This window comes from Oculina patagonica, chromosome 5 (genome assembly GCF_052425735.1).
Source record: "Oculina patagonica isolate OP01 chromosome 5, crgOcupat, whole genome shotgun sequence".
NCBI lineage: Eukaryota > Metazoa > Cnidaria > Anthozoa > Scleractinia > Oculinidae > Oculina > Oculina patagonica.
The window spans coordinates 7,161,427-7,185,095 of record NC_135762.1 but is presented as its reverse complement, the minus strand read 5'-3'; the positions used below and the strand labels follow the sequence as shown (position 1 = coordinate 7,185,095).

Sequence of the window (23,669 nt, the reverse complement as noted above, 5' to 3'; positions counted from 1 at the left end):
GGAAAATGATCACGTAGGCTTCAAATTTAGCATAGGTATTTACACGAAAACTGCAGCAAGTTAGGCTAGGCCAAATATTGAAGGCATGTACGTTTTGAACTCTGGTTTTCTGAATTGGACAGTAGTTCTATCAACCGTCAATCATATTGGACACTTGTCCACGTACTGTCCAATATGGAAAAATTACTGGATATTTACTTGAATATTATGAGTATTATCTGCTTCTATATATTGTTTTATATACAAATTGAAATAGAATCTTTCTCGTGCTAGCTCGTCCTCTGATCTCCCTTCCCGCTGGACCGATATACGCCGAGAGCGGAAAAGATGTCAAGCTCCCTAAGTGCCGGGTCATCGGATATCCCCCTCCGGTGGTATCTTGGACCAAACTCTTCGATCAACTTCCCAGTGGAAGAGCGACTGTTCAAGGACAGACCTTGACCGTAACAAAGACAGACAAGAAAGACGCAGGAACATACATCTGTACTGCTACCAACGCCATGGGTACATCGCACGCCATGACGGCTCTGATAGTCAACGTGGTGCCTCAGTTTACATTCAAGCCGCCAGACAAGATAGAACTTTATCACGGACAGTCAGTCACACTGAACTGTTCCGCAGACGGACACCCAGTACCCAGCATCACGTGGACACGATGCAAAGGAAACATACCAGAGGAACGCTCTCAAGTGGAAGGCGGACAACTGAAGATAAACAGTTTGACGACTAAAGACAGTGGAACCTATATCTGCTCTGCACGGAGCGAGTTCGTTCATGTGGAGACTGAGGTGCAACTGATTGTTAAAACTGGTAAGCAATGTAAAGCATTCACACATCGTTACATATTTCTTCTTTTTTTTCATTCTCTTCCGTAAATCTTCATCCTTTCTTTCTTTCTTTCTTCTTTTGTTTCTTTGCTTCTTTGCTTCTTTGTTTCTTTGTTTCTTTTTTAATTTCTTTATTTCTTCCTTTAATTTCATTCTTTCTGACTTTCTTACTTTTTCAAAAAACTTGTTGTTAAACATTGATGAGTATTTTGCTCTTCTTTTCCTGTGTATGGTCTTTCTTTCTTTTTCTCCTTTCATTAGATGTTTTCTTCTGTGTGTTAATTAAGTTAGTTATTGCTACTTTCCTATAGAATAGGATCCTCGTATGGCATTTGTAAGTGCTGATAACACAAAGCCGTCAAGACAAAAACGTAATCAATCAATTGCAATAAATCAATCAATCTGATTAATCAAATCAATCAATCAATCAATCAATCAATCAATCAATCAATCAATCAATCAATCAATCAATCAATCAATCCTTTAATAAATAACTTTTCCGGTTTTTAGCCCGAGACTGCGCCGAGCTGTTTTCTGCAGGCTTCAAGAAAAGTGGCGTGTACACAGTGAACCCAACAAACAAGATCAGTTTTGAAGTGTACTGTGACATGAAGACGGATGGTGGTGGATGGACTGTCTTTCACAAACGTTTCAATGGGTTCGTTGGATTCTACAGGGGCTGGGACGAGTATAAGAACGGGTTTGGTGACGTCAGAGGAGAGTTTTGGCTTGGAAACGAAAAGATTCACCAACTGACTGAGATTCCGAGTCAGCTGCGAGTGGAAATCAACACGATTTCCAGTGGAAGTAAATACGCCAAGTATAGTAATTTTACGGTTACTAACGAAGCAACCAACTACACGCTGTTTGTTGATTTCTATTCCGGCTCAGCAACGGATCGACTTTACTATTATAACACCATGTCTTTCTCTACCATGGATCGGGATAATGACAAAAGCGGTGGTAACTGTGCTAAAGCCTACAGAGGAGCTTGGTGGTATAACAACTGTGGCGTTGATATTCTGAATGCCCAATATGCATTCAGTTATTATCAGTGGCACTGGAACCTCAAGGGAAGTGAGATGAAACTTAAACCAAAATCTCCCTGATCATTGCATTTATTTTTTGCAGGGTAAAACCCGAACACTGGACGGACTTATTGTTAAATAATTTTTTTAGTGGTTTGTGGAAAACGCGTAACTCAAAAGTCGTAGTTCGTTTACAAGGAGGCCTTCGATCATCATCCGTCCATACCTTTCAACTTCGCCCCAGGATTGATCCCCGCCTCTATTATTTTTTCTTTAAAGAAACAAAACAAAGTTGATAGGTTTGAAAGTTGCTCCGTCTTTTCCAGTTTTGAGAGACGTAAAAGCACCTAAGGGACGAGTCGTCACAGTATGATATATAAGTCTAAGATAAGACTTCAAAAGTCATCCTTTATTACAGGTCTTTATTTTATGTTTCCTCTTAACAGCTTGAGGAAACTTATACATTTCTCTTGCCTTTTCAATAGACATGCTTTATTAAATCCTTTGCGGTGTGTAAGCAACTCGAATATCGTTATCAGCAATGTAAAAAAATCGTACTACAAAAGAAGCAAGGGATGTTTTGTTTTATTAATTCGTATAGAGCTTTTCATGAGGTTAGTGGTAGCCTCCTTCACAGACGGTCTTTAAGCCCGTCACGCGTTTCTGTGAGAGAGAAACGCGTGACGAGCTCAAAGAACGTCTGTGAAGGAGGCTACGTTAGTGGACAACAATTTTACCTGTGTAAACCTTTCAGTAGTGAGCATATCAGGTGACCACTGCCCTCGACGACATATCAGGTAGATGTCATCGTAATAATGTCAAGCATGAGATAATAATAGTCCAATAAAAATGATGTATTTACAATGTATCCTAGTACAGTACTAGTGTCAGTGGTTTGGAAGTGGAAATGGTTTACAGGAGTTGAGCTTTGTTGGATCGATATCATCGCCCTATCTCAGATGATACTAAAATAATGGCATTAAACGAATGCCTTACCATTGGCAAACAAGTTATGGTCATATTTTAACGTGTCAAAACACCCTTAACTTCAGCTCGAAGTGCTTTTAACTCACAAAAGAGCTCGGGTGACATTCCATGTTTATATTTTTATCACTGAATAATGATTAGTATGTTGAGATACAATGTCTTGCAAAGCTTTAAAAATGCTCGGGAGTGGCCTCAGATCCATTCGTTTTTGCCACTGTTAAAAGCACCGTGCCACCAAATTTTCTGAACTGATGACATTGAAAGACATGTAACATGTAATAAGGGGAACTGATTCTTTAAAATTGGTACTTAGCGCTTTCAGCAACCAAGACTTAGAACAAGAAAACGTTAAGCTCCTACCAACAATATGCGACAAAAAGTGTTTCATTCGCTGTGAACTATTTATTATCGATCTGCTGAAGACTTCTGTAACATAAAAAAGTCTTAAACAAATCTTAAACGAATGAACCCTCATGTCCCTGTAGTTTTATTTCATGCAGTTGTGTTTCAACCAATTTCATGTAATGTTTAATAAATGAGCAGCCGTGTTTTATCAAGTTTAAAATACGAGGCGCAGCCGAGTGTTTTAGACTTGATAAAACACGAACTGAGAATTTATTGAATGGCTTAAAAATCTTCTGATGTAGATCAACTCATTCTTGCACTAATTTTTAGATTTGGGGTTATTTTAGCCTAGAAAATTGGACGTAAAGTTTAGCCGTGTCTTTATCAGATATAAAGACACTCATTAAACATTAATTTCTTTTGTATTTTCTTTATAAAATTATAATGAGTTTTTTAATCAACGTTAACAGAAGTCTTAACACGTACAGTCACAATATAAATATCGTAAATTTCTTTCCACTTGGTTTCTTTTATTTGTTTATACTGATGAGTTTTAAATTATAAAGTTAGCGAAATGTTCAATCAACGTGAAAGGTAGCCTGAATTTCAGACATCCCTCTGTGCTCGCCTGCTTGCCAGAAGGGACGTCTGAACACATTTGAGCCTAATGCCGTCCGGTGACGTCACTACCCGAAAACCGGGTAGTGATTTTGATTGGTTGATTTAAAAATTATTTGCATAATTATGTGAAATTATGACTGAATTTTACCGCGCGAGCATTGTAATTTGAAAACGTTTGGAAAGAGTTCGAAGGAGTTCCGGCCTTCCCAGAAGTGAATTAGTCATTTACCTTAAGCTTGAGTTTATTACTTTATTAGTTTACCTACGGATGAAGAATAGTAATGGAAATCGGTAGGTTCTAAGTTGGCGGCATTCGTCGCTTCGACCTGCAGTGTTTTGCCAAATTTATATATGTATTCTTGTTTTGTCAACAAAGCCGCTTGACGCTTTAATATGTCCTGTAGCCTCGAAGAGCCAGTGATTTCTGAACTCAGTGCCCATAGTCAAGTAGGATATTTTTATATTGAATTCCGTTTCTTGATGCCTCAGTAACCGTCTAAATTGATTTATTTAAGTACTCACGAGTGTGTTGTATTTGTTCGCTGCGTAACATATTATATTTTGATCGCTATATAGCTAGATAAGCTTAAAGCAAATCAGTTCAGATTAAATCGGTTCCGTAAAAGAATATAGCCTGCAGTCGATTAAAATCTTATTCATTTGTCTCATTTGTCTTTATTGAAGCGATGTTTCTTTCACAATTTCATGGCCTCGACGGAAACTTTTCCGCATGAATTAAAACCAAAATGTAGTGACGTCACCGGACGGCATTAGGCTCAAGTGTGTTCAGACGTCTCTTCTGGCAAGCAGGCGAGCACAGAGGGATTTCTAAAATTCAGGCTACGTGAAAGGTACTTATTTTTAAATTGATAACTTTGACATTGCCATTTACGAGGGTCTCAATGGGGTCAGCCGTTAGCCGTAAAACAGCCATCAGTTTAACTGTTAGTGGTAAAAACTGTAAACATTCTAATCGTTAGCCGTTAAAAATTTTTACCGTAAAAAATTACAGCCACTAAAAGGAAGGTCTCAAGATCTCTTGTCAAGACTGTTTCTGTTTTGCATTCTATGTGTTTTGGTATCTTAAAAGGCCGATACTCTTAATTAGGAAGTTTGGCTCCTTCTTGGTGTAGAAGCACAGAACACGTCACAATAGAACACTGCCTCGCAAACCTATTGTTTTTATTATATTCCTCTATTGTTATAGGTGAACTGTATCTTCTACACGAATCGAAGTAAGAGCCAGTTTTTGGAAGTGTCTGCCGAATGTGTCATGGCACGAGTTGACAGACGTTTTTACAGCTTGCTCTGACTGTTGTTCTGTATCTCTTCGATGGTCTTAAGACCTTAATTATGTTTAATACCAATAGATATAAATTTTTAACTTTTTGAAACTTTTTTTACACTTCTGTTAAACGGAAAGAAATTAACCCTCATTTACATCATAGGAAGTAAAATTAACTGGCTCATTGAAAATCTCAGTAGTATTACAGCCGGACGAAATTGTGCAAGTGTTTCAGCTAAGTTGAAGAAGGCTTATATACAGCGTATGGAAGTCACTCCTTCAATTGATCATGAACGCAACTGTTTGCTCGCCTATAAATCTTGCTTTCATAACCAACATAAATATTTAGAAAACATTCAGTAAGAAAGCGCACACTAAAAGCCGTACTCGTGTTTTAAGGGGACAGACAATGAACACAATGACGCTCCTGAAAATATCTAATTGCCGTAACCGTTCACCAGAAGGATGCCTAAAAATGAGTGGAATTCCACAATTGGTTTCGGCTCCATTATTGGACAGAAACACTTAGCTGGCACGAGCTGTATGTTGACGTTATGACGGCGCGAGCAAAGAGAATTTACATTTTGATGATAAAAAAAAAACGAGTGATTAAATAAATTTCCTCGCGGTGTTTTCTAAAAGAAATAGAAACATTGTTTTTCGGGTGTTGTAAAAGTTTGAGAGAACTGGAAACACTCGCCTATCGGCTCGTATTCCCTCAACATTTCTCGTTCTCCCAAACTTCCACTCGTGTTTCTATTTAGTCAACGAGGTGCAGCCGAATGGACTATCGAGGCCCCATTAGGGGAGTCCGAGTGTCCAGTATCCCATTAGTTTTTAGCCTAAATATCCCGTATCCCTAAAACCCCTAATGGAGCCTCACCATCGCTCATAGAAAACGAGGGCGAGTATTGACAGCCAGCAGGCACAAGACTAACAAGTAAAAATGATCAATATATTTTTTGAAATAGGTAAGGCTCTATCTACTTATCAGGTGCGACAGAAAATATTTCATGAATGAACTCATTACGGTGATTTTGATGGTAAATCGTGTTACAGGAGGAAGTACAAACAAGGGCACCTTGAGCGGATTGAAGCGCATGTTCTGAACATGTTATGACATTTATTAGTTCTTAGCCTTGATTTTGATCAGTTCTTTCTGACTGCCCTTTAGCTTCCAGGCATTTTTTATGTGAACTCGTAGAATCTGGTGTTATATTAAATGAAGATGATAATATTTCAATTACCCGCAATAAAGATTATGCACTTCAGGTTATCGCCTGAAATGCTAAACGTGCCTCAATCAAACACAATTTCCATTTTTGACCAAACACCGTCCTGTTAGTTGATGATGAACTTTACGCTTGCTAAAATCAACCTTAAATATGAATAATGCGTACTATGTGCAAAACAAACAAGTAAACTTTTAGTAACGGTAAGCGCCTATTTGTAATACATCGTTTCTTTTTGTCTCATTTATTTTACCTTGTAAATTTTTTGCTTCCTTGTGTGTATTGTATTGTTGTAAGCATTGTTGTAATCATTTATTTAAAAAAAGACTAAAAAAATAAAAATAAGAAAAGAACGGTAAGCGCCTGCTAACTGTTTCTTAACGGCAAATTCGTCCAGGGCCACTTTCATCTTGAGCAACTAATCAGCCTTCACGGAGCACCGTCACTCTTTATTTCCTGCCAAAACTAACACACGACATTAAAAAGAATTATTCATATGAACCACAGATATCACTGACTGTGTATAAACAGAATTGCATATGCAAAAAACTAAGGCACGTGCAATAATTGTAAAATCGACAGCATGTATATGAGCGTGTTAAAATACGAAAAAAATGCAGTTTATCTTCTGCTTGTTTGATTAAACTTTCAGCTTCATTTTAATCAACCCTTCATTGTCAAGTTTCTGTTACAAAAGATATAACCACCGGAATACTTTAAATGCAATTATCTTGTCGATATCATTAGCCACTACGACCTTTTCGTGCGCACGAGAAACATCCATCCTTGTGGTGACCGATTGAAGGCTAATGCAATGGGAATAGGGGGAGTGGGAAGAAGGCATTTTTTGTATTTTTTTTTGGATGAGGTACGCGTGAAAGTTTTCTAAACCCTTACCATATTTCAGACCAAAGATTTCAAATGTAAAATCCGTATTCTATTTTTGAACAGACACTGGGAACTTGAACGCATATTACAGATCTGATACGGTCTTATCAAATCTAGGGAGATTAGTAAAGTCAACAGTCTGGATAAGTTTCATCTCTTTATCTCGTTTTCATTTGTAGAGATATAGATTAGTGTCTTTTAAAATCAAGGAAGTGGATTATCCATTTAAGGCTTATAATTAAAATCAAGGGAGAGTGTATTCATGAACTGAACTGTGTGGATTTTTCCACAAAAACTCATTCCAATTTAAAAACCAAACTGTCAAAATTTCTAATTCTATTTCAGATTTAAACAGTTCTTAAACAATTCCATACAATACTGTGTAGCTTTGTCGACGCAATACTACACAGCATAGGCAGCATATCCAGGAAAGTACTTCTCGATCTTTCTCTGCAGACAAAAATAGGCACTACATTACATTTGCATGACTTTTTTATTTGGAAAACGACCAAGTTCTATCTTGCCCATCTTAGGATAAGCAAGGTAATTTAATTTATGGTCGGCACACAAAGTTATCAAAAAAATCCAGACTGTGCGAGGTTATCATTGCCCAAGGTACAAATAATTTGCTTCAGTTCTGTGTAGATCATTTGTGAAAGGCAGTTGCGCAGTTCACAATGACGAGCGCTGGTGGATCTCCCCGCCTTCTTATGGTTTGCTGTTGTGTTTTGATTACAAGCGTTTTCTTGTACTGTGTTGGTTATGTGAGGCTTGAGTTGGAGCTACGAGCTTACAAGGAAAGACTTGAGGCTCTCGAACAAAGAGAAAAAGAGTTAGCGACAACGCGCGTTCCGCCTGTTGCTGCAACAAACAGTGAGTCATTAAGTCTGTCTTTTTGTTGAATTCATTATGGAGAGGAACTTACATAATAATTTCCTCGAAAGCTATGTAAACTTTTCCGCTCTTAATGTGCGTCTCGCAGTTTTTAAAAAAGGCCAATAACAATGATCGCTTTTCTTGCAATATGGCAAAAGAGCTCGGTTTTCAGTCTGACATACGTATATGCAAATAGATAGCCTCGAATAGCTAGAGACGACGTCTAAGTTGCAACAAAGACAATGTCGAAAATTTGCCGTGGTAGTTCTAGCCCATTCTTTAATTAATAAAACCCACAGTTTTTAAACTTTAATTACATTGTTATTTTGCAAAAGAACTGCTTAAAGAACTGCTTAAATAAATGCATCGGATGTATGCACACGTACCGAGCAAGCACACTGGAAGCTACTGGAGCGACAGTTTACAAATCAGTGAACTCTATTTTACCATTTTTAATGAGAATTTGAAGACTAAGAAAAGTCAAAATGTATCGAAAGATCCTACGATAGTAGCCAAGGCCCAAAAATTGGGTAAGAACTCATAATTTTTTTTTACCATGATTAATTTAATGTAAAAAGTGACAAAGGCGTTTCTGTATATGTGTTAAACGAGTTTTCGACTCAAAGCTAGACCCGAAATAATCACAAGCTGGCTATAGCAATTTTCTGTATTTCTTTCAAAATTGATGAAAAATATATCTTAAATAAGTAAATTATATTTTCAGGTTTAATTGTTCAGCCAATGCAACTAATGCATGATTTCTTTTGAGAAAGCAACCCCGGCCAAAATATTACCAGTAGACGCCCACCTTCCCAAAAGCTTCATTCTTTCGTTTCGTTTTTGCTTCGTGGCCTCAGGTTGCTAGAAAGACAATCTGTGGGATTAAATGAAAGCATATTTTGGAATTTAAATATCCTGAACGGAAAGGTACCTTGCTGTTTTCTGCTCTCTTCAGCAATCGATGTTGTCAGGAAGGGGCGTTAGCGAGAAATATCTCTAGTTCTGTTGAGAGAGCAATCCCGGCCAAGAAACATTGCCTGTGAACGCCCTATTCCCAAAGCTTGATTCTTTGTTGATTGTCTTTTTTAGAAAGACAATCTATGGCAGAAGGGAAGTTTATCTCGCAACGAAAAGGGGCCGCGCTGTTATCTTTCACATGTTTTCTTTAAAAGTCTATGCTAGCTGGAAAGGGCGTTAACGAGTAATGTTTGCTGGATTGGGTTGCCTTCAGAAAGCAAGAGAAATAAAATTAGTCTATCGGTTTGATCAGCACACTGAAGATTACTAGAAGATTTGCGGGAAGTTTCTAGAAATCCTGGTCGTTATTAATAGCTGCAAAATTGCAACCCTAGGCTGAGTGTTTTGAATTCCACTAAAGCAATTTAATTATTTTAATCACCGACATCTAATCCAAGCTTAGTTATCGATCTTGAACATCTTAACAGTTTTTTTCTCTTAAAAATAAAATTAGATAAGCCCTTTAATTGGAAAACATCCCACTAAGGTCTTTAACAGAATGTCTTGAGCTCGAGTTCATAACGGGCGCCCGGAAGTTATAAGTAATTCGATTATATGTTTTACATTTATTTCTCCACAACTTCTGAAGGCAACCGTCACATGATGTTACCTCAGTAAGCGTTAATAACACGATCCTTAATGTGATCCCACCAATTTAAACAATTGGGAAAAGAAGTCTAGCAAAACTGATATCAACGTTTCGACGGGATTCGAACCCGTGACCTCCGCGATCCCGGCGCGATTTCCTGATAACTAAAATAACAAAAAAGAAATTTACGTTTCTCCAATATCGTTAAATAATGGCTGCAAGCTGTGGGATCCTTTAATACCAAAGCAAACAGTGAAAAATGGCGTATTTTACATTTGTCTGTCCAGGACGTAAGACTTATCATTGTAACACTTTTTACTGCTTTTTCAAAGGAATCCGCTCCTCGAAAGACGAGTCAGTCAGATCTTCAGCTCAGAAAAGGAACCCACGAGATGTTGAGTCCTCCAAATCCCCCAAAGGAGACAATGGTGTTCTGGCTCCAGAGATACAACAACAAATCACCAAATCCGTCTACACTGCAACGCAACAGATCTGCACTAGCCAAAGTCAAATTTGTGTGCAGGGACCTCCGGGAAAGATAGGACCACAAGGACCACAGGGGTCCCCTGGATATCCGGGTCTCCGTGGACCCCCAGGGATAAAAGGCCAAAAGGGTGAACCTGGAGAGCCCACCTTACCTACTCCGACTTCCCTGCAGCCATTTAGGGGGCAGGCGGGGGATGTTATTTCCGCCCCTGAGATTGTGGTGACGCCGGCAGTTAGGACCGTTGCCCTGGATCAGTCCGCCGTGTTCAGGTGTTCACCAGAGAAAAACGTTGACGCTACAGTGTTGTGGTCCAAAGAAGATGGTTCCCTCCCCGCCGGAAGATATTCCATCATCAAAGGGACACTTCATATCAAGAATGCGACTGTCGGTGATAATGGAATGTACGTGTGTACAATTCGTACTGACCAGGGGACCGCTCAGGCTTCTGTTACACTCAATGTCCAAGGTGAATAAAACTAAGTTTCAAAAAATTAAAAAAGCAAATTTAACCGCAAGTATTAAAAGATTTCGAACCCGATCGTTCATCTGCAGGCCCTATTATTGTCTCAAACAAATTTTTCGTTTCTCCTTGCGTCTATTTTTTTATAATTGAAAAGTGATCACGTGTAAGACTATGTTCTCATTAATTTAGAAGTAATTGCACATAAAAATGCTGAAAACTGCAAAATTGGGCTAGACCACATGTCTAATGCATGTTTTAAATTCTGGTTTTCTGAATAGCCGTCTATCAATCCCGCACCCTTGAATATTACTTGAATATTATTGAATATAAGTTGAATTTATTTAAGTGTGTAATTGTGAGCATTATCTGCGACTATATATCGTTTTATATACAAAATTAAAATGATTTCTTTCTCGTGCGCAGCCCGTCCTCTGATCTCCCTTCCCGCTGGACCGATATACGCCGAGAGCGGAAAAGATGTCAAGCTCCCTAAGTGCTGGGTCATCGGATATCCCCCTCCGGTGGTTTCTTGGACCAAACTCTTTGATCAACTCCCTAGCGGAAGAGCCACCGTCCAAGGTCAGACCTTGACCATAACAAAGACGGACAAGAAAGACGCAGGGACATACATCTGCACTGCAACGAACGCCATGGGTACATCGCACGCCATGACGGCTCTGATAGTCAACGTGGTGCCTCAGTTTACAGTCAAGCCGCCAGACAAGATAGAACTGTATCACGGACAGACAGTCACACTGAACTGTTCCGCAGACGGATACCCAGTTCCCAGCATCACGTGGACACGATGCAAAGGAAACATACCAGAGGAACGCTCTCAAGTGGAAGGCGGACAACTGAAGATAAACAGTTTGAAGGCTAAAGACAGTGGGACCTATATTTGCTCTGCACGGAGCGAGTTCGTCCATGTGGAGACTGAGGTGCAACTGATTGTTAAAACTGGTAAGTACTGTACACATGCGTTATCTCCTATATGCAAATTAAAGTGTATATGCGTTCTTTTATTCTTTGAATGTTGAAATTAATACCTCGTTCTCTTCGATCCCTTAGATTGAAACTCATTTATTTCTGTTAGTTTCTAGTAGACTGTTCCCTTGCGTCCAGATCTCTCGTAATTCTTTACCCGCGTTCAACGGTCGAAGAAAAATGCAAAACAAAACTGAAAACGGAGGGCTGTAAATAGCCCAGTTTGTTCAATATTTTTGTGCATTTTTTCACGTTACTAAGACATAGGTTGACTAGTAGATCGCCTGTACTCTATATTAATGTTAGCCACTTCTACATTTTGATAACTTTGTTGTCAGTACAAGACAGTACCTTATTACATGAAATTTTCGCGACACGTTAATTTCGCGATTTTGAAGTGCGCATATTTCGCGACACTTAAATTTTGCTATTTGGTGAAAATTGTGTATTTTGAATCACTTTAGTTTAGCGTTTTTGAGTAAAACACAATTTATATTATTTAACATGCTCTTGAATTAAATGAAACAACTTCATCACGTGAGTTATTGTTCTTGAGTCAATTGACGACAACATCCATTTACATTAAAAATTCCTTCGGATGCTTTAGTGGTACTAAAACTGATCCTTACTTAATTATTGACATAATTTGAGTCACTCAATTTTCGCGTCATGTTATGTTCGCGACACTTATTGTTCGCGTCACTTTAATTTCGCGATTTTTTGGAATAGCGAAATTCGCGAAATTAACCTGTCGCGAAAATTTCAAGTAATAAGATACAAGAAAGCTGGAGTATTAGCCAAAAAATCTGCATTTCAGTCATTCATTTAGGTATTCATTTTATTTCTTTAGCCCGAGACTGCGCCGAGCTGTTTACTGCTGGCTTCAAGCAAAGCGGAGTGTACACAGTGAACCCAACAAACAAAACCAGTTTTGAAGTGTACTGTGACATGAAGACGGATGGCGGTGGATGGACTGTCTTTCACAAACGCTTCGATGGGTTCGTTGGATTCTACAGGGGCTGGGATGAGTATAAGAACGGGTTTGGTGACGTCAGAGGAGAGTATTGGCTTGGAAACGAAAAGATTCATCAACTGACTGAGATTCCGAGTCAGCTGCGAGTGGAAATCAACACGACAACCAGTGGAAATAAATACGCCAAATACATGAATTTTACGATCACTAACGAGGCATCCAACTACACGCTGTTTGTTGGTTTTTATTCTGGTTCAGCAACGGATCAACTTACCAATCCTCATAACGGCATGGCTTTCACTACCAAGGATCGGGATAATGACAAGTGGAGTAAAAACTGTGCTATAAATTACAGAGGTGCTTGGTGGTATAACCAGTGTTACGATTCTAATCTGAATGCTAACTATGGAGACAGTTCTTATTATAGGTGGAACTGGCCTCTTAAGGGAAGCGAGATGAAACTCAAACCAAAATCACCGTGATTAATGCCTTAATAAAAAACGATCAGATTAACAAGCACATAGGAGAAAAAAAAAAGCTAAAAAACTTAATTGCTATTCGATATTTGTTGATTTTCTGCACAGTGTGATATAGTAGTGTAAGATGGAAATTCCGACAAAAGTCATTGACTGTTCATTTCAGGCCTTTATTTTGTGGGTAACTTCTAACAGCTTTTCCAATGTTATAATACATGTCTGTCAGCTGATCAGTAACACTGGAATATCAACAGTGTGGGTATGTAGTTCGCACTTCTATACACTGAAGAAAGAGCAAAGGGTGTTTTGTTACATATCTTTTTGACCCACATAGAGCTTTCACTTTTCACTAGTGAGCACATTTCTTGACCACTTTCCTCACTAATATCTTTCGGAAGACTTCTACTGATGTAAAGTACCACCGTAAAAGCACGGCGTGATAAAAACGGTTAAAAATGGTGTTATGAAAATGAGTAAAGTGTAATTTCCGATGTCCTGATGTCAGTCTTACATTCTTTTGTTTCGTCACGGGCACAATATTTCCTATCCTTAAAAAAGAAAAAGAAAGTTTGCACGACAAGAAACATTTATTTTTTTAAGGGGGTCAACACGATCGAACATGCACGGACAAGACAAGGAAACAAAACATAAACGGCTTAAGGTGGCTCGACCCAGTTTTTTTCTAGCGATACCTATCAACTTTGAAACCCTCATACTTAAAGGGATTAATGTCAATGACATATCTACTATATCACATGGATTACACATAGACTGAACTACAATATGATAAAAAAATTTGAGAGATCGGAATGAATATCACGTGACAATGACGTCACACAGGTTTTTGCTCTGAATCGAATTTCAGCCCTTAACCGCATTTTCTCTCGAGATCCTCCACGCTACGTATACCTTGGGTGTTTGCCTTCAGCTCTGCGGAGTTTCATCGAAATCTACAAGAGGAATTTTGAAATATCTTGGAATTTGTTTTCAGATGGTATAATTTATGCGTAAAATAAAGACAAGACTTCATATAAAGAAATTTGCTGCTTTTTAGTGCAGAATGCACTATTGTGATGGTTTGTTGGGGCTGTCGTCCGCTAAACCCCTAAACCCCTAAACCCCTAAAGCGCTATGGTGTAAACTTTAATAGTCAATTAATTAATTAATATCAAATAATTGATTATTTCTTGTGAAGGGGGTGGGGGTGGGGAGCACCTGACCGTACCCCTAGGTAAAACCTGAAGCACATCTACGTTACTTTCATATGAAGATCTCAAACGTATATATTTGTTTCAGAAAACCCTTTGCTCTCCTTGTGGTGCTACTCAACGTAATTTACACCAAACGCATGCGCAGATTAGTTTACGTTGTTTTCTGGAACTATCATGAACATCGCTTGTATTGCGTGTTTGCGGTAGGCTTCCTGCAGACTTCTTGGCGCCAAGTAAAAACCGCAAATTAATTAAATTAGATTTTGAGACTTTCACATCGCTTTCGTAATTAGGTATGCAAAAACTTGCACCGGGATTTTCGGCGTGAACACCTGATAACCAGGAAACAAATATCCTAGCTGTACTGCGTTTTAAAAAACCTGTCGAAAAATATGTTTTTTGATTAGATTTGTTTCTTTAGTTTTTGAGAATCGTCTTTCGTGCAGTCTAAACCATAACTTAATTAAATTAAACAAATGTCATCGATGCCGCCGTAAAACAAACAAAAAACAAAAGTTTCATGTTATCGCATTTTCAAGGAAGACAAAAGTATTTTGTTACAAACGAACAAAAGTGTCGTGATACGTTTGCAAAGATTAGCGTAAGGAACACCTGGGAAAGAATACAAGTAGCCTGTGAACAGTTTTTCCGAAAGTAAAATAAGGCAAATAAACACGAACATGTATAAAACATCATACTTTCAATTGTTCCATATTGCATTCTGCACTTACCAAATCATCGAGATTTTTTATGTTTAATGAGAGGCTTTAGCCCTCATTCCTGTTAAAAATGTCCCATATCCGATATCCAAACCGCAAGAAGTAGGTAGACTTGCGCGATTTCGAAAAATATGAAATACATGAATCATAGTAAAGCTCAATGTTTAGCTCTATTTACCAATTTTACGCCTACTTTCGCAAAAAACGCGATTATTTCAAAACTCGTCGATGCATTTTCCCCAAAATTTTTCAGGGTGGCAACTGATCAGTACACTACACAATCCCTGAATTTCATGCTCATTGAAAACTTCTAAGGTTGTCTAACATAAACGCAAAATTGAGTAAATATTGAAGCAATCTCGTAGTTTTGAATAATTTTGTGTTCTGGGATTTCCTATTGTTTCGACTTGAGCACAACATCGAATTCCTGTGCACCACGCGTAAAATGACTACGAAACAATAAGAAATCCCAGAACACAAAATTATTCAAAACTACGAGATTGCTTCAATATTTACTCAATTTTGCGTTTATGTTAGACAACCTTAGAAGTTTTCAATGAGCATGAAATTCAGGGATTGTGTAGTGTACTGATCAATTGCCACCCTGAAAAATTTTGGGGAAAATTCATCGACGAGTTTTGAAATAATCGCGTTTTTTTTGCGAAAGTAGGCTTAAAATTGGTAAATAGAGCTAAACATTGAGCTTTACTATGATTCATATATTTCATATTTTTCGAAATCGCGCAAGTCTACCTACTTCTTACGGTTTGGATATCGGATATGGGACATTTTTAACAGGAATGAGGGCTAAAGCCTCTCATTAAACATAAAAAAGCGGCAAATTTCTTTATATGAAGTCTTGTCTTTATTTTACGCATAAATTATACCATTTGAAAACAAATTCCAAGATATTTCAAAATTCCTCTTGTAGATTTCGATGAAACTCCGCAGAGCTGAAGGCAAACACCCAAGGTATACGTAGCGTGAAGGATCTCGAGAGAAAATGCGGTTAAGGGCTGAAATTCGATTCAGAGCAAAAACCTGTGTGACGTCATTGTCACGTGATATTCATTCCGATCTCTCAAATTTTTTTATCATATTGTAGTTCAGTCTATGTGTAATCCATGTGATATAGTAGATATGTCATTGACATTAATCCCTTTAAGTATGAGGGTTTCAAAGTTGATAGGTATCGCTAGAAAAAAACTGGGTCGAGCCACCTTAATTGGTATACTCAGTATAGACTGCTTTAGAACTTACTGATATTGCTTATGGTTTTCTTCGAACACTGATCAAGTAGCCACACCATTCATTTTATTTTGCGTTTTAGTTCTCTATCTCCTGGTGGCTTTCTTGTAAATGACGTCAATCACTAGAGAAAATAGTCTAATAAAAAGGATGTATGTACAATGTATTCTTGTGTATGGTTAAGAAACATTTGGAAGTGCAGGAGCGAATTCCAAGACAAAACATCAAAAACGGCAAATTAATTTGAGTTTTGTCAGTCCATCTCCATTGCACATTCATTTGTTTTGTGACAGTACACTCTTTGCTGTTTATAAGAACCATTTTAATAAAAACGTTGAAGCTGAGATTTGGAAAATGCAGGGGCTAAAATAAGAATGATCCCAGGCTCACGGAAATTTTACGCGTTTTCATGTAAGAAAAGAATGTATCTCAATCCCGGTATTCCCTTTTTATAGTAAACAAGTTCTCCACCAAGCCCTACAAGGAAATAATTTTTGCGCAACAAGACAGAATAATACATGTATTTACGGAATTGTATTTAGTAGACGATGTTGGACAACTGGGGTTCATATTTGATTAGTTTACAGAAACGAGTTTGGGAGGGGGTGGGGCTTTCCTGAAATTTGGATGGGGAGTGACAAACATGGTTTACGAAGCCTCGAATCCTGAATCTTTTGTTTTCAAATTGAAATAAAACAATTTTCTTCATTCTTTTTGATCGAATCCAAAATTTCTGAACCCTATTTTGGAAGACTTTCAATGAAGAACATATACAGGACTTATTCTTCAAGTCCCTGGCAACTTATCCCTACTTAAATCCAGAATATTAATTGCAAAACCAGACCACGTACACAAATGGCGTACATCCTCTCCCCTGAGATAAAATAAGAAGCTGTACTGTCGTTTTGTTTTTAAGGAAACATGATAGCCAAACTTTAAATTCAAAGAAATTAAGGATCAAATTAAAGAAACGTATGCTGAATTTCATTCTGACTTTCTCACCTACAAGAACAAAAAAACCTTACTTTAGATAGATAATGTCCAATGATTTTGGCTGGTTTTTTTTTATCCGGCTGTTGGTTGTAATTATACTATAAGCAACACTTTTTGCGACTCGAGCGTAACACCTCCTGTCAACATTATTACTGAATAATTATTGTGTTCTCACTCTCTACACAGTGTAAGGTTTCTCCATTTAAACGACTTTGGTCGAAGCATCATCTGGGAAGTTTTCAGTGTCTGAAGGCTGTTCTTCCAGTGGAACCACACTATTCCTTTAGAATCCTTTCTTCCTGCTCCCACATACTGTCCGTTTAGATTCGAGTCATGGCAGCTCTTGTACCACCATGCGCCCACGCTGTTCACTGCACAGTTGTCGTTCCTGTCATCATTGTCACTGTCCATAGTGGTAAAAGCGGAAGCGCTGTGATACGACAGTGAATCTCCTGCGTTTCCCGAGTATGATCCGACGGTAAGTTCGTATTTTGTCGACTCACTCCCGACGAGGAAAATGCCATATTTGGCGAAGGCCGTCGCTCCTTCCCAGTCCGACACTTCCACGCGCAAGACTGTAGATACAGCTTGGGTGATTCGACTGATCTTATCGTTTCCGAGCCAAAATTCTTTTTTAAGATCTCCGAAGCCACGCTTATAGGTGTCCCAATCACGGAAGAAGTTCGTAGTACCGTCCAGTCTCCTTTGAAACACCGTCCATCCTCCGCCGTCGGTGTCCATGTCACAGAAGACTGGAAACGATGACTGATTGTCAGGATTGATCGTGTACACACCGCTAGTGCGCACGCCCGATAAGAAAAGTGTGGAACAGTCACGTGCTAAAACGAAAATAAAAAAAATGTTCTATACCTTCTACTTTTTAATGCTTTTAGCCAGTTACAACACAATTTTCCAGGTCGACGACAACCCTTTTGAAAATGTGTTTGGTTTTAAATTTTTTAACCGCAAGAAAGCTCAGGATGGGTTTAGCTGACCCTTAGCTGATAGCTGATTAAACGCCCTTAAACTGGCAACTGAAAAAAATCCCGAAATTTAACAGATCAATCTCGTCTTTGTCTCAATATCCTGACAGATAAATGATAATTTGCAGTTTTCCCGACCGACAACTGCAAATGGTCAAATGAAATTAAAACTGAAAACAAAACAAAAATGGGCCGAAATTTGAGAGGCAATTCTTTCTCTGCCTCATCATTCTGACTGAAAAGCTCGAAAAAAAAATTGGCAACTCGCATTTCATTGACAAATATGCTTCCCCTTCCACTTCACTAGAAGTGATAGCTTAATTGAGAAACACATTGTTCTTTGTTCGTCAGTATTATCACTCAAATTGGTGAAGAATGACTATAAAAAAGTCTAATTATTATCAACAAAACTTCACCAACCAACCTGTCTTAACAACAAGACTAAACTCTGCCCGTTCCCGGAAAAGACTACTGGTTGCCACGCATGCGTACTTGCCCTGATCGTGTGGCTGTAAGTCCCGGATGGTCAAACTGTGATCTGTCGTCTCCAGTCTCTCAGTCGGAAGTTGCCCTGTACATGCAGGTTCCCAGGTAATTGTGGGTTTAGGGTCGCCAGAAGCAGTACAGTTAAAAGTCATCTGTTATTAGTGAAACCAAAGAAAAGAATGAGAGTAACTACAAAATTTGTTAGATCATGTCCTTTTTGTTTTAGTAGTTCGTATAGTATGATTGTCTGGGTGACAGTATTCTTCTTTTCAGACCTTCTCTCACCCGGACGATCACACTTTGCGACCCACTGATACTCCTGGGTTCAAACCGTTTACTGTGTCTTAATTTAATAACGTGCTCATTAACAAAATGCTAGCCATTACCAATATACTATCCGTTTTAGTCTATTCGCTTGAACTACTACACAGTTTTGACTGTTGTTATTCCTTTATGTTTACTCCTGTGGCTGTGTGTCCCAAGTCGACACAGTCAGTCGTTTAGTTGAGCGAGCGTCCCGATAGCGTCCCCTAAGTGTCTAAACACTTATTGACGTTAAAAAATAAGCCTGTGAGCATGCAAAAAATCCTACAGTTATTGTAAAATACCGCTCAACTAAGCAACATCCGCCGGGCTCTTACCGAGGTTCCCGCAAATTTTTCCACCATGGCCTGTGGTGTAACAAGGAACCTGGGTACCACTGTTACCACGAGCTGAGTGACCGCCCGTGATGAGCCTCCATGGCCAATGGCCTTGCAGATATAACTCCCAGCGTCCTGTTTTTCCGCCCTTACTATTGTCAAACTGTGTCCACCAATCAGAGTCCGCCCTCGCGGTAGTTTACCAAGCACCTTAGCCCACGTGACTACCGGTGGAGGATAGCCTATCACGTGACAGCTTGGAAGAGTGACATTTTCTCCTTTTCTTGCAAACGTCGGACCAGCATCAACGTAAACTCGAGGAAAAGCTTTAGACAATTGATAATAAAAAGTAAGACCATGCAATGTTAAGTATATAGCTTTGATTATTGGTATTTTAATTTGTGCAAGTTTAGAGAATTCATGCAAACCCTTAGCTAAATGTCTGATAATCATCAACATATAAATTCTTTTCACATTGCATTAGCCAGTTGCTAATTTTTTTGACATTTGTTATGGAAGTCGGCCAATAACAACGTCAATAATACACATGCAAAAATTTCTGCATGATCATTGGCTAAAAGCACGTAAATTTATCTCAAACAATGCAGAAAGTTGAAATTAAGTTGATTGACAGGAAAGTCGGAAAGAGCGCCAAAACAAACTGGCGGCCGATGTCGGGGTGTTTGAGAGAGCAAAAAATCGAGCAAAAACGTATTGATTCGTGAAAAATTTGACTTTGATTTAACGAAAATCATATAAGTACATAAACCAAAGTACTAGCAACTGGACGTTTGTACAGCACAAGAGAGGCTTTACGAAACTACTGAAAGCCGCAATCGCGGATTTTCTCGTAAAGAAGGAAGATTTAATGCAAGCATGTCGAAAGCATGAGTTGAAGTTGCACATTTCAGCCCATACCAATATAAATACAACTGAATGAGGATAAAATTTGGTTAGCCTTTGAAAAATGTACTTGTGCTGGTTTATCCCAAATTGCACTCAAAATCACTTAAATACCTATACAAATTTGACTGATAGACTTAAAAAGTTAAAATAACGTTAAGACCCACATGTGGATCTGTACAGCAAAAGAACATAAGTGGAGAAATAGTGATGTCGAAGCGTTGGCTGGTATATGCCACAGCCGTCGGATATAATTGGTGTTGTGCATCTTATCGACATTGACGGTCGCTGCGGCAGGAAATTCTTAATAAAAATCCATGTGCCATCGATTCTTGTTCAACGTATTTTTTGTTTTTATTTTAACCTCGCCACCTCGGAATTTAATCCTTTAACATTGAAACTGAGTGATCAACAACTAATTTCTTATTTCTCCTAACAGTATCAATACTTACCTTGAACTCGTAGCCTGACCGTAGCCTGAGCGATTCCCGAGGGACTGTTGACAGTGCACGTGTACAAGCCGCTGTCTGAAAACGCCACCCGCTTAATCTTCAAGATTCCAGACTCTCCCAGCACTCTCCTCTCTCTAGGCATAAGGTTGCCAACCCTTCTCCACGATATAACAGCTGTGTTATATCCCCTGACAGAGCAAGTGAATTTAGCCGTCTTGTTCTCCGGTAATGTCAACGTAGAAGGTTCCACGTAAACTCCAAAGGCGCTGATGTGGTTTCCAGATTTCTCGCCTTGTCGCCCTGAAGGTTCGTCACCTATCATCATAGCACTACTACACCCCTTGCATTGGTCCCCCTTCTCGCCTTTCTCTCCTCGGGCCCCTGGCAGTCCCATTTGGCCGGGAATTCCTGGGTCTCCTTTGGGTCCTCCAGGACCCTCCTCGCCCTTACTGCCTTGAGCCCCTACCTCACCGGGATCCCCTTTCATGCACATCTTGGCATTGGAGCCAGAAACGCAAAATGCCTTGATGGCGTATGTTATGGAGCTGGCGATTTCTTCCTGAATTTGCGGTGTGATTGTTTTGCCATTTGATAAAGATCGACTTCTGCGATCTCTGCTTGATTTCTTGGAGCTTAAATCTGGAACAGATATTTTCCTCCTTAATAAAAGGATCGGAATAATTATTGAAGAAAACTTATATGTTACCAGACACAAAAAATTTTTGAGGACGGGTACTCATAGATAAAAGTAGCTAAGTAGTGCGGAGGAACATTTTTAAGGGTGGGGTGAGAGGGGGTGGGCATTCTTTTCAGTGAGTTATATAAATGAGTCCCCTCGATTGTCTGAGGTATTAAGAAGGCGTTTACCGTTTATCTTATCGAGTGCTTCTCCTCTCTGTTTTGCTGTAGTACCCCCTCCCGTCCCAGTTTTATTACCATAAAAATACACAAGAAGTTGAACCAGTCCTGAAGCAAATCTATTATACCTCATTTTAGTATTTCTCATATCTAAAAATTTACAAAAACACAAAAGTTTTGAGAAATTTTCGTAACATTTCGGAGCCAGACACACTGAAAAAGGCAGACATTTCCAAACGTTACGTAGTTTGCAAAACTGGCGGCATTTCTTGTGCAAATTCTGCATGCTGTCCCTGTTGGGGCTTTGCGCCGCTTTGTTCGTGTTACAGTTTGTATCGCCTATTATTTGCGCATTGCAGCGTTTTATGAGCTATGCAGGCTAAACAAAACTTGTTATCAATAATAGCGAGTCTGAAATATAAAAATTAGAATAAGTCTAGATATCAGTTTGGCATTTCTGGGCGCAGTCGCCGTGAAAATACGGTAGTATGTAATTTTTGTCAAAGGGAACGTACCGCGCGCGTATGTAACTCCTCTTACTGAATGGACATTCGGTCAAAGCTTTGCGTGTTTTGTCAGAGTCTCGTGGACCTTTCATGCTGAGAGCTCAGTTAACGCCTCGCACGGGTCCTTCTTGTTATCGTCACGTTTACAGTTTGGCCAAATTTGGCAATATCTTGCGTCCCAGTTAAGTTCAAATTTTTTGCAACCTTGCAACCTAAATTTTTGCACATCGAATAATAAGAAGAGGACCAAGAAGGAATTGCGCGAACGGGAAAATAATGTTACCCATGCGAGGCGCAACCCTAAAAACTAGTAAGAATGGTGATAAAAATCTTAAATTTTAAAAAAATAATAAAATAAATCTAATTTATTACTTATAGAAAAAAAATAGTCGCGGATTGCTTCATATAGCGATGCTCTGAGAGAGGTTTAGTTGCGAGAGGGGACGCGGGCCCGCGGTGCTATAAAAGGTAAGCGCAAATGGAGAGTTAAGGGTGTGTTTGAGCATATTTACTTTCATGTGGACAGAATTTTTAGTTATAATTTATAGCCTAAAATAGCGCTCGTGTAATCAACCGCACATGTTCACCACTTTGCCCATTCAACCAATCACCAGTGGGATATCAATTGAGAATAAACCGTAGCAATTATATATAAGGCGAATAAATATACCCCCTCTCCTCCCAACCCCCCTTCAGTGGCTACTAAGCCTTGTGCCTTCGCGAAGTTTCGAAGGTTCTCGACAAAAAAGCTGCAAGTTCAACTCGTTTATCCGGCTAAAGAAAGAAATGTTTTAGATTTATGAAAACTACTAACAGTAGTGAAGTTAGCCAGTCTTAAGATCTCAAATGAAACCTATTGAGATCTCAAAGGAAGCCCATTGAGAGTCCATTGAGGACCATTGACGGTCAATAGCGTTTTCATCGCCCCTTCACAAGCATAAACTTCTGGTTATGATCGGAACAATTAAGTAAACGATGTCCAAGGGAGGAGATGTGAAAGGAAGTTGCAGGTTAAAAAACAATTGTTTCTTAAGGTAGTACTGTTAAGATTTGAGTTCCGAAAACACTTCCTTGGCTAGCTTACTGGACGAGATCGCCCAAAACCTGATTTTCGTTTTAAACACTAGCAGGATCAAGTTTAAGACAGACGAGCAAAGATTCTTACCTCGAGTACAGCAGTTTTCCTTCCCTTTCTCGATCTCGTTCAGTCGTTCCTCGTAGTAAGCAAGCTTGAGCTCTAGCCTCACAAACATCGCGCCGAAAATGAGGGCGGACAAAAGACACAGAATTGTGAAAATATAAATATACGCATTGCTCTTCTGAGGCGCCATCGCGAGTTTCTCTCCCAATTTCAGTTTGTTCAACGATGTCGACAAAAATAAGAAAATGATTTACGTATGAGGAAATGCGATAGGGCTGTTGAGTGAACCCTTTAAAGCCCACCAACAGATAAATGGCCCAAATGATCAATGAAAACAGATGAATTGCCCCAAGGATCTTGATTACACCCAAGTTCAATGTCAACTACTTTTTTAGCGCTTTCTGTCTCGCGTCACCACAGCTGTAATTTCTATAAACTACACATCCACGC

At 39.0% G+C, this 23,669-nt stretch overlaps 2 protein-coding genes across 2 annotated transcripts; one reads left to right on the top strand and one right to left on the bottom strand.

Moving 5' to 3' along the window:
• Window positions 1-737: 737 nt before the first annotated feature.
• LOC144655218 (uncharacterized) lies at window positions 738-13,412 on the top strand. The gene is made up of 5 exons (XM_078515442.1): window positions 738-810; window positions 7,813-8,086; window positions 10,028-10,648; window positions 11,069-11,605; window positions 12,480-13,412. The coding sequence occupies exons 2-5, from the start codon at window positions 7,891-7,893 to the stop codon at window positions 13,082-13,084; spliced, it is 1,959 nt and encodes a 652-aa protein (XP_078371568.1). The 5' UTR covers window positions 738-810; window positions 7,813-7,890; the 3' UTR covers window positions 13,085-13,412.
• A 4,008-nt stretch (window positions 13,413-17,420) lies between these two features.
• Window positions 17,421-23,540, bottom strand: LOC144654010 (uncharacterized). Its single transcript, XM_078514132.1, has 5 exons — window positions 23,244-23,540; window positions 20,715-21,353; window positions 19,360-19,685; window positions 18,657-18,870; window positions 17,421-18,088 (listed from the first exon to the last, which is right to left on the bottom strand). The coding sequence occupies exons 1-5, from the start codon at window positions 23,407-23,409 to the stop codon at window positions 17,421-17,423; spliced, it is 2,013 nt and encodes a 670-aa protein (XP_078370258.1). The 5' UTR covers window positions 23,410-23,540.
• Between the last annotated feature and the right edge of the window lie 129 nt (window positions 23,541-23,669).